General features: G+C 41.8%; 1 protein-coding gene across 7 annotated transcripts in view; it reads left to right on the forward strand.

Moving 5' to 3' along the window:
- RTTN (rotatin) overlaps window positions 1–14,979 on the forward strand; it is a 186,965-nt gene that overhangs the window by 157,080 nt on the left and 14,906 nt on the right. For all 7 annotated transcript variants that reach the window (XM_053250104.1, XM_053250107.1, XM_053250106.1 and 4 more), the window contains 3 exons: window positions 7,829–7,926; window positions 11,192–11,269; window positions 11,790–11,916. In XM_053250104.1, coding sequence (XP_053106079.1) covers window positions 7,829–7,926; window positions 11,192–11,269; window positions 11,790–11,916 — 303 coding nt within the window. The remainder of the gene's footprint in view (window positions 1–7,828; window positions 7,927–11,191; window positions 11,270–11,789; window positions 11,917–14,979) is intronic.

Below are 14,979 nucleotides of genomic sequence, written 5' to 3' on the forward strand. Positions count from 1 at the left end.
CTTTATAGCTGCCTGTGCTTCCCAAAACTATGTCCCTGCAGCAGGAAGGGGAGATTGTTGAAAGTTGCCCCTTACACAATGGAAAACCATGGCAAGTCAGTGTAGGGTTAGTCTAGATGTTGGCAATATGTACTGACTTATTTTTGAATTATATCTGCATTTATAACTTTAAGCGCTCATTCTCCCTCTTGTCCTATATAGCCTCTTTATAGTCAACTGGTGATGAGACTAGCAAAGCAGTGCCATCAGAACACTCTTGAATCTGTATGAAATTCAAAATCCCTTGTGGACAATTTTGTAAATCAGTAAAAGTGTGCATTTTAGGCATTAATGCATAATACAGTCTTAATGAGAAAATATGAGGTCAAAGTTGGCATGTATTTTATTTGATTACTTATGTAGTGTGACTTTAAAATTCTCTCATGGTACCAATCTTGAGATTCAGGAAGAAAGGTCTAGTATTTCCTGTACCATGAACGGCAACTTTGGATTGAAAGCTACTTGTTGAGTTAGAGACGGAAAGGAGGGCATTAAATTAGTTGTTGGTATCCTATGAGTTAGACCCACTGATGATAAAAGAATTGTTTTTATGCCTGCATATTCAGTGTATATTTCAGAGTGAAGTACTTTCATACGTCACAAAAGCAAGACCGTTAGCTTACCTCTTCACCCTGTGTGTTGTGGTCTCCATTTCCTCAGGAAGTTTATATTGCATCCATTTTCAAGCGTCAAACATACTAGTCTGTGAAAACCAAACAATTTTCCATCTCTTTACTACCATCACATTTCAATTCCAGAAAAGGAAGGTGTGAAAGACTGAAGCACCTGAATACTGCTTCTGTTCTTCCAACTTCTTTTAATGATCGCTACTCATTAGATGTGCTGGGTGTATGAGGATCCCATTCCAGTGCTGGATTCCTAGTCAACTGGGACTATTTACATACTTATTAATTATATCTGTATCCCTCTTTTTAGTCAAGATAGACTTCCAAAGTATCTTTTAATTACATTTCACAAAAAGGTGCATTATAGTAGGGACACACAGATATGTAGCTGGCAGTCTTTTCTTGCCCTTTTTTTTTAATGGTCTCTGGAAGCTGGTGACATACCATATTTCAGGATGTCCCATCCAGAGGGACAGGTCATAAGGAGCTGCAGGTGGACTCTGGCCTGTTTGATGAGATGAGAACTTGCATAAGCAGCCTTTAAATAAGCTAGTGGTGGCCTGTTGGAAGATAGGGATAATAGATGACTGTTGTTGTTTTTTAAACACTGTATTAAACTACTGAGCTAAATGAAATGGCTCTGTAAAATTCAAATTTAGTATTCTTTTCAATGTGAATTAGGTTTGAGTACTTAAGATTGTGATTTTGCATATTTTTACTCTGACTACTTGAATATTTTTTGATTTTGGTATTTCAATTTAAATAATATAAAGAGCTCTAATTTCATGAAGTCAAAAAGGTGACTTATTGGTTTGAGATAGAATACATGATAATCTGGATCGTGATCTGTTGAGATCCATAAGAATGGGTACTGCGCCTGCGCAGGATCCTCGCGGTAGAATGCTGCAGCTCCTCGAGGTGTCTGCGCCATGCCTCCAGCCTAGTGGAGGTAACTCAGACGCCATGTTCCTCAGTTCTTTTCCAGCCACTGTTGCAAACAGACCTCGTGGTGTTGCTCCTTGTTTGGATTAGTTCCTCTTCTGAGAGTTCATGACCTATCTATATATTTTAAAGGATTTTTTTTTTTCAGTTATTGACTACAGAATGGCTTGACTACAATGACAGTGCTACTGACAATGGAACGAACTGACTACGATAACGGACTATGACTGAGGAGGAAAAGACCTTCAAGAGATGTGAGGGCTGAAATGCAAAACTCCCTTCGAAAGATCTCCATGACTTTTGCCTTATTTGTTTGGGCAAAGGGCATAACGTCGCTTTGTGCAAGATCTGTTTGTCTTTCTCAAAGCAAACGGGAAAGAATCGGGCTCTTTGGCTTCGTGCCACTATCTACAATGATGTATTGAGCCCATTGCCACTGGGAGAGCCCCTTCCGTCAATGTCAACACCGAGGACGGCTTCATCAAAACAGTCGACACCCTCAGTGTTCTCTTGAACTTTGAAGATTTTCAAGAGCCCTAAGCCTCTGAGTTTCTCACATGGGAATGCTTCAGCAGGGCATTTGAAGTTGAAAAGAAAGCGGTCATCCAAGGAAGACTCCACTTCAGCACCTAGACCGAGGAAGGCGAAAAACACTGAACTGACGGGATCAAACTCCCTCTCATTTGGGTCTACAAACTATCGAGACTGAGCACCCTAAGATGCTGGTGTCAATGGAATCTGTCGACATTGAACAGCCATCAGCGCTAAAGACTTCGGAGTTGAGAGCAAGATCACTTTCATCAGTGCCTACTCCAGTCCAGACATTTGCACCTTCAACACCAATGGATTGATGTCAAGATATTCTGTCTACACCAAAGGCTCCATCGATGTTGCCTGATGCAAGTCAAGCTCCTGCCTCAACACTGTATACCCCAGTGCTGTCGACATTGAAGCAAATCACACCTCAGTATTGACTACCGGCACCCACTTTCGATATCGAAGATGGAGAATAGAGACACCAGTTTGGACCCAACTACAGCCCTTTCTGCTGTCCATCCTGAATTTGAGTGCAAGCACGCCTCAGACAACGACTTTTAAGGGGTTTCTGCCCCAGAGTGCTGACTGCCCACAGGAAGACTTGACAACGCCTGTTCCTGCTACAGAACAAGCCACTGCGCCTAAAGCCTCCAGTATGCTATGCGCTATCTGCTGCCCACCCAGCCAGTACTTCTTCATGGCATTCATACAGTTTCTCTCACCATTCTCCGGCTGCTGCTACATTGGCTTCGGCTGGCATGGAAGTATCTTCTCCAGGATTCCCCTATGATTTTCAGGACAAAAGAACATGAAAAACAGCCCAACCTAAATTGTAACCTGCTAACCTCCTCTTTTGCACAGGTTCAGCCAGTCCACACTCTGGCCAGTGGCGACGCCTCCATTTCTCAGCATAGACCTGCTCCAGTAGGCAAGTCAGTGGCAACGCAAACATATACTCCACGGCCTTCATGCTTGATGGTATCCTCTACCACTCTGATGGTGGTCTTTGACCCCAAACCAAAAAAGTTCATTGCAGAGACACAAACTCAATCACAAAAGCAGAGTCTGACAACAACTTTGATTGAGACACAGATGTTAATTCCCACATCACCCACATGATTTTCCTCTGAAAACTATGGTTCATCAGATGTTGAGTCTGATGCTGATGACCTGGACAGGCTAGCTGACACACCTATTGACATACCACGTGTCACACATGTCTCTCCTGCAGAAGAGATGAAAGCTTATCATTTGCAAATAAGAGATGGCTGATGCCTTGGGCCTGAACTTAAAGTCTCAAATGGCAACAATTGACAACCCTGTCTATAATTTCATGGTAAAATCACAATCTACGCAATCTCTGACTTTGTTGATACTTCCTGTGATCTCCAGGACAGCACAATGCTCATGGGAAGTCATACAAACTTCCACTCCTACCTCTAAGAGATTAGAGAGTTCGTATTGTGTCCAAGAATCAGAAAATACTTACCTTCTGATACACCTGGCTGCAAATTTGCTTGTCATCGATTGCGCAAAATCCACAAAGTTGGAAACACATCATATCATACCTGGGGATAAGGAAGGGAGAAAATTAGACCTCTTGGGCAAGAAAATGTACTCCATGGCCTGCCTGTCTATCAAGATTGCAAACTACCTGGCCTGCATGGCCAAATATAATCACTGCCTGTGGGAAGACGTTCAACAGGATTTGGACACATTATCGCTGGAAGATTTTAAAAAGTGATTCTAACAGACCATGACTAAATCTTTGGCACTCACATGCCAACAACTCAGCACAGCAAAACATCTAGTCGAAAATGAGTCTAGATCGATGAGAACCGATGTGTCATTACAACAACATGCCTGGCTTCGCTCTTCCACATTACATAATGATATGAAGGAAAAGATCAAAGGTCTACTCTACCATTGAGAAGTTTAAAAAGTTGAAATTTATAGCCTCCTCTTCATCTACCTACACTTCAGTTTATTAGTCATGTTCTAAACAGAGGCCAACATTTAGACAACAAGATAGAAGGGACTTCAGGAAACAATATCATCCTTACAACAAACATACCTACCAGAACAAAAATAAAAACAACCAAGGACAACGTACCAAGCAAGTGCAGCCTCAGAAGCATCTTTGAGGCTTGTGATTGCCCACCGTTGCAGCTACATCTCCTGACCCAATTCCCCTCAACACCACCTCCATCGGGGCAATACTATCATGGCATGCAACCCACTCCAGGTTTGTGACCCCATCATTTATGCCAACAACTGACTCTATCAAGCTGGCATGCCATGTCCCTGCATGGCACCACATAACATCGGACCTCTGGGTCCTCAAGATCGTTTCCATGGGGTACGTCATAGACTTCAAGGTGATTCCGAAGTTTTGGGGGATGACATTCACTCAACCAACCCCGTCATTGAAGGAAGAGGTGAAGAAGCTGTTAGCAAAGGGAACAATTGCCCGTGTGGTGGGCACACAGACGGGAGGGTTTTTACTCCCAGTCTTTTCAGATACCAAAACGGAGAGGCAGAATCTGACCAGTTATTGATCTTCACCACTTAAACAAGTTTGTCCATGTGGAAAAATATTGAATGATAGCATGGTAGGAGATATTACCACTTCTGTATCAAGAAAACTGGCTTGTAACACTGGATTTAAGGGATGCATATTTTCACACAGACATCAGGAAAGCACACAGAAAGTATCTATGATTCACTGTGGGAGAACAAGTATACCAAGAGAAAGTATTACCCTCTGGCCTTTCCACCGCCCACAGGGTATTTACCACGTGAATTAAAACAAGTTATTTTAATGGTTTCATTTAAATTGTAAACTGCCCTGAACCATTTTGGAAAGGCGATATAAAAATTGAATCAATTAATAAGTGCATGGCGGTGGTGGCTCATTAGAGATTGAAGGGCATTGCAGTCTTACCCATATTTGGAGAACTGGCCCATAACATCAAAAGACCAAAATGAGTTGCGTTCTCAGATGTCCTATGTGTTATATCTCCTCCAAGACTTGGGAATCCAAATCAATTGGAAAAAGTCTCACCTAGAACCTGTACATGTTATAAGCTACATTGGTGCAATTCTAAACACGGAAATGAAATGGGCATTCTTACCCCAGGAACACTACCATTGCACCAGGGAGATGGTCCAGAGTTTCCAACACCGTCCAACTCAGCCTGCTCGACTTGTAAAAGACTGTTTGGCCTCATGGCATCCTGCAATACAGTAGTGTGTTATGCACGGTTAAATGCAGAAGCTTCAACTTTGGTTTCTTTCCGTTTTCCACCCAAATGTAGACAGCCAACAAATGCATCTCAAGATCTGCAGTCAGATACTACACTCTTTGAATTGGTGGACAAATAAAGGAAACCTCTTGGTGTGTCCCTTTTTCAGATGCTAAATCCAACTATCTGGATAACAATGGATGCTTCCCTACTGGGTTGAGGTGCTCACTGCAATGGCCATCAAATATAAGGCAAATGGAGTCCACAACAAAAACAGTTGTGGAGCTCCTAGCTGTGTTACAGGGGATGAAAGCCTTCCTACCACTTCTAAAGGGCCAGATAGTACAAGTACAGCTGGACAATGCTACTGCCCTGGCCTAAAGCAACAAACAGGGTGGGACTATGTTGCAATCCCTTTGTGCCCTCAGCCTACAACTTTGGCACTGGTGCATCAGACACCAGATCTACCCTATAGCGATTCACATAAAGGGTCTGGACAATGTCTTAATAGACAGTCCGAGTCACACTTTTACTCAACAACAGCAATACGTATGGGAGGTAAAGACAGAATATATTGCACCACTCTTCAAGAACTGGATCTGCCCTACCATAGACCTGTTTGCCACTTCAGAAGACATGAAATGTGTCCAATTTTATTCCAGAGTGGGTTATGACCCACAGTCATTGGGGATGCCTTCTAGATGGACTGGACTTATGAGATCCCTTACATGTACCCCCCCCCCCAACCCTTGGTCATTTGTGTGGTAGCATGCCTGTTAGCCACTCCAGTATCATGCATTCTAGTGAACCCGTGGTGGCCAAGGCAACCTTGGTTTCCACAGGTACTCAAACCATCAAGAAACAAGCACCACAGACTACCTAACACAAGACAAAGGCCAAATATTACATCCAGACATGCTCACACTACACCTGACAGCCTGGGAAATAGGCTTCTAACAAAGATATTGCTTAACTAAAGAAAACCTTACACAAGACATAATTACTTGGGAGAGTGGCTGTGTTTCAAAAACTATGCAAAAGCCAGAGGTTTCAACCTGAAATAGGCTACAGTCAAAGAGGTCATTATCTATTTGAGAGCCTTGAAATCTCAGGGTTTGGCGAATGTGTCATTGAAAGTCCATCTAGCAGCACTCTCATCAAAACATCCTGGCTGGGAGGACAAGATGCTCTTCTCGCACCCTGATAGCAGAGCTTTTCTAAAAGGCCTCATGAACTTATACCCACCTTTTTGAACTCTGGTGGAGCAATGGAGCATATCATTGGTTCTCTCGGCCTTGACTCTCAAAGTCCTTTCAAACCACTAGGCACTGGTTCTATTAAATTAGTGACTTTGAAGACAGTCTTCCTTATAGTCACAACAATGGCTAAAGTTAGTGAACTTTGTGTATAGACTCATCTTTTACCAGAATCTATCCTGACAAAGTGCTCATGCGTATGGCTCCTCTCTTCCTTCCCAAGGTAGTATCAGATTTTCACCTTAACCAAGATATCATTGTTCCAACATTCTTCAAGGATCCTTCCATGCCTTTGGAGCGAGCTATGCACTCCCTAGATGTGTGACGAGCCTTGCTATATACTACCTAGATCATACAAAAGGTTTCAGGACCACCAAATGCCTTTTTGTTGCTTACAAAGGCTTGGCTAAGGGCTCCTGCATTTCTAGACAACAAATGTCCCACTGGCCAGTGGAACTAATTATACGGACTGATAGATCACAGAAAGTAGATCATCCAAAGGCTCACTCCACTCGTGCCTATGCTTTGTCCGCTGCACACTTACCTGGTGTAACTTTTAAGGACTTATGTAAAGCAGCAACATGGTCCACAGAGTTACCATTCATCAAACATTATGCCATAGAATTATGCTCTACTGCTGAGGCTAGCTTCAGGAGAAGTGTTTTAAAGCAGGTGTTACAATGACTACTGCTGCACCCTCCTCCAAAGAGAGCTAGCTAAACACCCATTCTTATGGATCCCAACTGATCACGATCCAGATAATCAGGTTACTCACCTGTAACTTATGATCTGGTAGTGATCCATTGACATCCATAAGACCCTCCCAAACCACCCCACTGCAGTAGTGTAAGGTAAAGAGTGTGCATGCAGTATGATTCCAAAAGTGGATGATCGTCCTCATTGGCGGTTGTCCAAGAACTGAGGAACATGGCGTCTGGCCCACCTTAAATAGCACCACACTGGAGGCATAGAGCAGAGGTCTGGAGAAGCTGCAACATTCCAGGAGTTGCGACAAGCATCCTGCGCAGGTGCAATACCCATTCTTATGAATGTCAGTGGATCATTCCCAGATCATAAGCTACAGGTGAGCAAACTTGGGTTTTTTGCAAGTATTGTTTTTTTTTAGTGTGAGCTGATTTGTTGTGCTTAAAAAAAAAAAAAAGACTTTACTCCATTATTACAGCCAATCTTATAGAGAACTGCTTGGAACAGATGAAGCACATTCATGCACAACTGAATCTAGAATCTCTGAGACCTGGAAAAGTAGTCCAGAAGAAAAAGGTAAATTCAAATAAAAGAAAACTGATATTAAAAAGTATGAAATCTATCAAACTTTTTTTCTACAGTTATTCCTGCAGTTATTCCATGTCTTAGAACTGGCTTATTGCGTGGGTAGGGACAGACTGAGCGCACATTCGCCCTGATCATCTGTCATTGGATATGGATGATCACTTCTCACACGTGATTACAGGATGTCCCAACAGCATGACAGTATGTCCTGCAATGATGTCAGGGTGAGTGCACTCTCAGCCTGTCCCTGCCCTGATCACATGATGAGCCATACAAATAAAGTACATGAACTGGCTCTTAGCCCATTTAAAATGCATATTGCTTCTAAACCTGGAATTGGAGGGATCATCACTAGCTTGGGGTGGGGGAGAGACCCCTGTTCAAAATTTTGGACAGCCGCTGCCAGACAGCATAGACAATGCAAAATTAGGTAGCCTGATAATGTTCTGATAAGGCTACTTCATACATTCACTTCCTTCTCCTGTTTACTAATTTTTCTGTACAAACATCCACCACCCCACATTTTCTTTACTTTAGTAAACAGGTTTGGTAACCTGTAGTTCCAATTTAATTCTTAAATTGAATGTCCAAGATTATTCAATGAATGGGTATCGGTAAAAACAAATGGAACTTATGATCTATCGTTCTAGTCTCGAGGATACATATTAAACATGTGCATGTCTGTATTGCAGAACCTTAGGTTCCTTTCATGTATTGATTAGATGTGTCTGCCCAGTAGGGCAATGGTCACCTCTGCTCTTTTTCTGAAGCTCAGCCACCCGCTGCCTGGTCCACAGAGGGGTAGAAGCAGTAGTCACAGGCTCGCTAAAAAGGACTATGTCACCTTGGCAACCTCACACAGGTTGCTATTCTTCCACAGCTTGCTGCCTTCCTCCTGCCTCCTCCTTCTCCATTGTATAATACTTTGATTACCAAAGCCAGAGGCAAATAGAAACCTAAATCCTCCCCAGACTGCAATCACTTCCTCGCCCCCACCTCATTCCACCTCCCCGATTTCATTTTCAAGTTCAAGTTGATGCTAAAGCAGAAAGATTAGAGAAAATATGTGGTGGGACATGCTGTCAAGATCCAGCAGGTTGGGTAGATGTGAACTGCTCTGTCAATGAAATGTGAGTCTGGAGAAAGGCGGGGGGTACGATTGGCAAGGAGAATTCAAGAGAAACATGGGACTATCACTTAATAAATAATCCCTCACCTTGTTGGTTAGGCTCTAAAGGCAGAATGAAACCTGGTGCAGGTGAAAACCATACCGTTATCTACCTGAATCCAAGACCAGGTTCTTTCCAAGTTTTTTGATGTAGAAATCAGGGGGTCATCTTAAATTCAGACTCCTGTTCCTTTCAGGTAATACAGGTATAGCCTGCATTTTTTAAAAGGGGGTCATCTATTCATGTAAATACGGTAATAAGAGAAGGGCTAAGGAAGCACCCATCTCTTTTAATGGTTTGACTTCCTTCTCTTAAAAAAATGAAATTGACTGCCTAGCCCCCTTGCTAATGTTTATGCTGTCACTGAGTTCCTTCCTTGTAACAACCTCCAGCGGGGTAGCTGTGATGTTCTGTTGCAAGAACTCTCTATCAAAAATTGATTAGAGAATTATTTCTCCCTCTCGCATAACACTAGAACCAGGGGTCATCCCATGAAATTGACTGCCAAGAAATTTAAGACCAACAAAAGGAAGTGCTTCTTCACACAACACATAATCAACTTGTGGAACTCACTGCCACAAGATGGTGGTGACAGCTATGATGGCTTTAAGAGGGGTTTGGATAAATTCATGGAGGAAAGGTCTATCAACAGCTACTAGTCTGAGGGCTATAGGTCACCTCCAACCTTAGAGGCAGGATGCCTCTGAATACCAGTTGCAGGGAAGTAACAGCAGGAGAGAGGGCATGCCCTCAACTCCTGCTATAGGCTTCCAGCATCATCTGGTGGGCCACTGTGTGAAACAGGATGCTGGACTAGATGGGCCATGAGCCTGATCCAGCAGGGCTGTTCTTATGTGCTTAACCCCACACCCCACCAACTAATAGTCTTATAGTTTATGCTACAATAAATTTATTAATGTATTCCATGGGAGTGAATCCTTAAACACTAAGTTCTGTTGGAAGCAGTCTGTGAGATCCAGGGGATTTGCATTCATGCAGGCCCCACTAATGCACACATGTCATGCAAAAGCTAGAATTTCCCTGCTGACTCAATGCTGGCATCCCCATCGCATATGCAGAACTGCCTCCGACACTGGAGTCACTGAGGAGGTCTGCTTGCATAGTAACTCCATGTGCACACTGCAATATACAGGAGTCTGGGATTGGAGCCTGTATTCAGAGTAGGTATGGCTATGTTTAACAAAGGGGTAGCATCTGTTCAAGTTAGGGAGCAGTCCTGTTCATCAATACCTTCCCTCCGGTCTTCCGGATACAGTGTTCTGTTTTTGTTTTGTTTAAAGAAATTTCCAGGGAATATTGCCTTCTAGTTCAGATGCAGCTCTTTTTTTCAACGTTGAGCCAGGTAGCTTCTGTGAGTCAACTTAATTTCCGGGTTTTAAATGTTGCTGGAGAATAACCTTGTAAGGGAAAATATATCCCTCTTCTGTTCTAAAAATGCCCTCCATATTCACATTTCATCAGGAAATACAAGGTTGGGGCACCCATGTTGGCTGAAGTTTGCTGATTCCGCAGTCTGAGGAAAAAAATGAAGATATACTGCTTAAATTGTTCATATGTGGTGTTTTTAGAATTCATACAGTATTTGCTGTGTGTGTTTATGGCCCTGCCCTTCTAGCAGCCATTTTGTGATGGGGCCCCCACCTCTTCTCAGAATTCCAAAAGTGGGCCCCTATATTAAGACACTTGCAAAGATGTTTTATCTCCCTCTGCCCCACTTCATCAACTCACTTACACCTTCTCATTACTCTTTTGAGAGCAAAGGTCTTTTTTTTTGTCAGCCCATAGACTTGATTAAAAACCTAGCAACTCTTATAGATCCTGTATTGTATCTCTGTTCCTTTATACAAGATAGAACTGAAATACTTCTCTGTGTTGGATGGACTTATTGAAATTCAATAATCTTTTCCACAGACATTTAGAATGTCAGCATCTTGAAAGGCAAGATAGCCAGGCACAATTGGAGTGCCTCTATGGTAAAATAAGTCCAGAAGCAAGGAGTGTTGTATATGCCATATAAAGTAGTTTCTGCTTGGATATTGACACTAAATCATTTTTTGTTCCTCTAGGACGATAACTTCAGCAAAGAATTAAAGCTTGTCATGCAGCTCTTACGAAATTGCTTCTTTCAAAATGAAGGCTGCAAAGTAAGAGACAAGGGGAGGCATTCAGAATTCAGTAGATAAGTGGTGGAGGACCTTTTCCTTAGAACTGTGAGGATATATTGGCGGTTACTGACAGAAGATTCAGGTGAAACTCTTCACCTTCTCATCCAGATCCACATTGTGGAAATTTAACCACTTAAATGGAGGAAGTGTCGAGAGGCAGACTCTTTATTGAGCATGGGTCGCAATTTAAGCCCTTGCATTTCCTGCCCCGCCCCCTATGAATAGAATAATTATGAATTACACCTTGGTTCTGGTTGAGCTTGCTCAAAATGGTATCCTGACACTGGCTTAGAATGAAAAGAGGGTGTGTGTTTTATCAAAACTAAGGACCTGAGTCTTCAAGCACATGAGCCACTGAAGATGGAGCAATATTTTACCCCTGATTACCATGTCCATACTAGTTTTGTTCATTAGCCACCAGATTTCGAATATTACTTTACAACTTCACTTATGAAACTTGGTTTTATTGTTCTTCTGTCATCTTGTCTCTGTGTGGCAGGCAGCAGCCCTTGGAACTCACCTTATCTCTGTTTTGCACTCTCTGTGGCCATGGCTTTTAATGGATGATGCATTAATGCAAACAGCTCTGCATTTGCTTTGTGTCTACACTGCAAACTATCCTTCAGGTGAGAGATGCTTCAGACATTGTTTTCTACTGTGCAAGTTACACTAAAGCAGTAACTGGTGTGAAAGCTATGAGGGAGGGGGCGGTGGAATGACATGGGTAACTAATGTGTTTTGTACTCTCTCTCTCTCCCTGCTCCTTGTGTTATGCAAACAAAAGCTCTTCTCAAATCACTCCTTACAAATATGAATTAGTAACTAAGGTAGTGATATACCTTCCTTCTTAATCAGTAGGTAGATTTCCTTGATAGGTGCAGTGACTACACCTGGGTGGAGAACCAAGCAATTAACTCTGTATTCTTTCTACCCCAATCAAACCAGGATCAGGGCTTTAATTACAGAAAACAACATAGGCTCTTGCATAGTTCTAACAGAGGAAGAAACTGAGGTTATTAGAAAGCTTAAAATACGTGTGTGTGTGTGTGTGTGTGTGTGTACACGCATGCGCGTATGTGGACATGTTTATTTGCAGATTAAGGAAGTGGTCTCTATCTACAGAACAACATTTAGCTTCTAATCTGGGAGGCTATTGGTCATCTGAATCTATGGAATACAATTCACCTCCAATTTTATCTTTGTGGGTAAAGAAGCATTGATAATGACCTATGATTAATAGCTATGACTTAATAGCTCTATTCATGTTATAGCTGCTGTGTAAGATTATAGCTAAAATGAAAGTGCAATAAGGAGAGAGTGGAAAATTTGACTCTGAACATGACTAGCTGTTATGGAAAGCTAGTAAGTGCTTATGTTTAAAAATATTGCATGAAGGCATGTAAACTTATTTTCCTTCAGAATAAGTTCTTAATTTATTGCTATACACATCACTACAGATGTAGCTTCAGTTTCCTGACAGTCTTTTTAAAACATGATATCAGTTTAAACTAAGCTGCCACCAGCTCATTTGATGGCTACTTAGGAACAGGTCTTCTCCATTGCTGCCCCAAGACTTTGGAATGCACTCCCTGTTGAAATAAGACCCTCACTATCTCTGAAAACATCTTAAGACAGTTAGGATACACTTGTTCACCCAGGCAATTAGACTTGTAGACTTTACATTGTGTTAAATTTTACAATTGTTTTAATTTGTACTGTTTTATTGTAAACTGCCCAGAGATGCGAGTTTTGGAACATTTATTTATTGTAAATAAATAAATATTGTGAAAATTTATTGTAACATATTTACAAATGTACAACATAGGAAGCTACCATATACTGAGTCAGACCATAGGTCCATCTCGCTCAGTATTGTCTACACAGACTGGCAGCAGCTTCTCCAAGGTTGCATATTTAACATAAATATGTTCAATTAATAAAACAAAATAAAAATGGGTTTAAACTATATATCTGGATGAGAATTCAAGGTTTTGTGTGCCAAAGAGAGCTTTGATTTTGTGTTTTCTTAAATGCCATCAATCCAAGTTATTTAAACTGAAGAGACTTCTGGAAGTAGTTTTTGATATGGCACAGTAAAAAGAAAAAATTGAATTCCTCCTTGGTATGCTCAGTTGCTTGAGCACATCTACAATGGTATTTTTTGTGGTTTTTTAACGATGTTTTTGACTATTGTAGTTCCTGGTCTCAGAATGTGAATTCTGGCCCCTCAAAATGCTTTCTCTGTATTTGATGCTAGCATTGTAACACGCACGTGTGCCTGTACACACATTAAAATCCAAATGGGAGAAAGCTATCCTCGCCCACTTGCAAGTCTCCTCCTGCTGACCTTGCTACTGTTGTTGCTTTTGTTCTTAAATATCCAGACAGCATTTGTCTGTCTCCATTCTTAAGTCAATTCACCTGTTCTCCAGAATTTCACAAAAGTAATAGACACAGGTTCTAAGAGTGCATCAACAAATTTTTAGTGTCTTAGGATGCAGTTTGCCCAGCCCTGAAGATTTGACCATTTAAGATAGATAGATGTTTCCTGACCACTTCCTTATTAATCTTGAACTGCAGTCTTGACCCCATTACCATCCATGCTGCGTTTCTGAGGGTGCATACAGTTTCCGTTTGGAAGAAGAGGGAAGCAAAAAAGAATTATTCTCTTTGTGACCTGTTTAACACTTTAACATCTTTGCTGAGCAGTGAGCCTACTGTTTCCTTTCCTCTTCTACTGCATATCTGGAAAAGCCCTTTCTGTTGCTGTTAGCATCCCTTGCCACCTAGGCTCATTCCGAGCTTTATGTTTATTGACACTGTCCCATAAAATCTGGACTACGGACATCTGTATCCATCCTTGTTGTGTCCTTTCTTCCATTTCTTATACTTGTCTTCTTCTCCACTTATCCCTATCCTTATTGTGTGCAGCCACATTTGATTGAGATGTCTCATTTTTCTTTCCCATGGAATTGTTTGATTGTACTTTTAACTCCTTCTTGCGAACTCCTACCTGTCTTTGGTTCCTTTTCCTGCTTATCTAGTCACTGAATTCCACTTAGCACTTCTCTGAGCTTTTTTCCAAAATCCAGGGTACAGTTTTGACTGCACACAATGTTAGTTTTCCATAAAATCAAGAATTCTAGCTCTTCCTCCTCAAATTCCTACTTCAGTCTGATCGCCCAACTCTTCCCTATTAATTTGAATAAAGTGGAGGTTACCAAATTCCCTCATAATATACTCTTTATTTGAAATGGACATTACAGCATTTCTAGATCAAGCCAATGTTCCATCTAGTGCAAATTCTGCTGTGAGTAATAGTAAATACTTCTGGGAAAGACACCGTATTTAAAGGCAACATAGCTCCCTCTTGCTATTTGTTTCCAGCATGAAGCAATCTGAGCCATCTGGCCAACATCCAAACTAACCACCTTTTGTATTCTCTCTCTTCTCCCCCCCCATTGCACAAGGGTTAAGGAGTTATTTTCATAATCTGTCTTTCTCTGTACATCCACCATTGCCTCCTGAGAAATTCTCACTGAGAGACCTCTGACTTTCAGGGACATAGTTTCAAGAGGCACAAGTGGCTTCAGAGGGCAGGGGAGATCACCAAAAATCACTCCTCCCCACCTTGCACAATGGAAAAACTTGGCACATCTGTGGAAGGTTAGTCTGGATGTGGACCACTG

The sequence above is a fragment of the Hemicordylus capensis genome, chromosome 4 (assembly GCF_027244095.1).
Source record: "Hemicordylus capensis ecotype Gifberg chromosome 4, rHemCap1.1.pri, whole genome shotgun sequence".
Lineage (NCBI taxonomy): Eukaryota > Metazoa > Chordata > Lepidosauria > Squamata > Cordylidae > Hemicordylus > Hemicordylus capensis.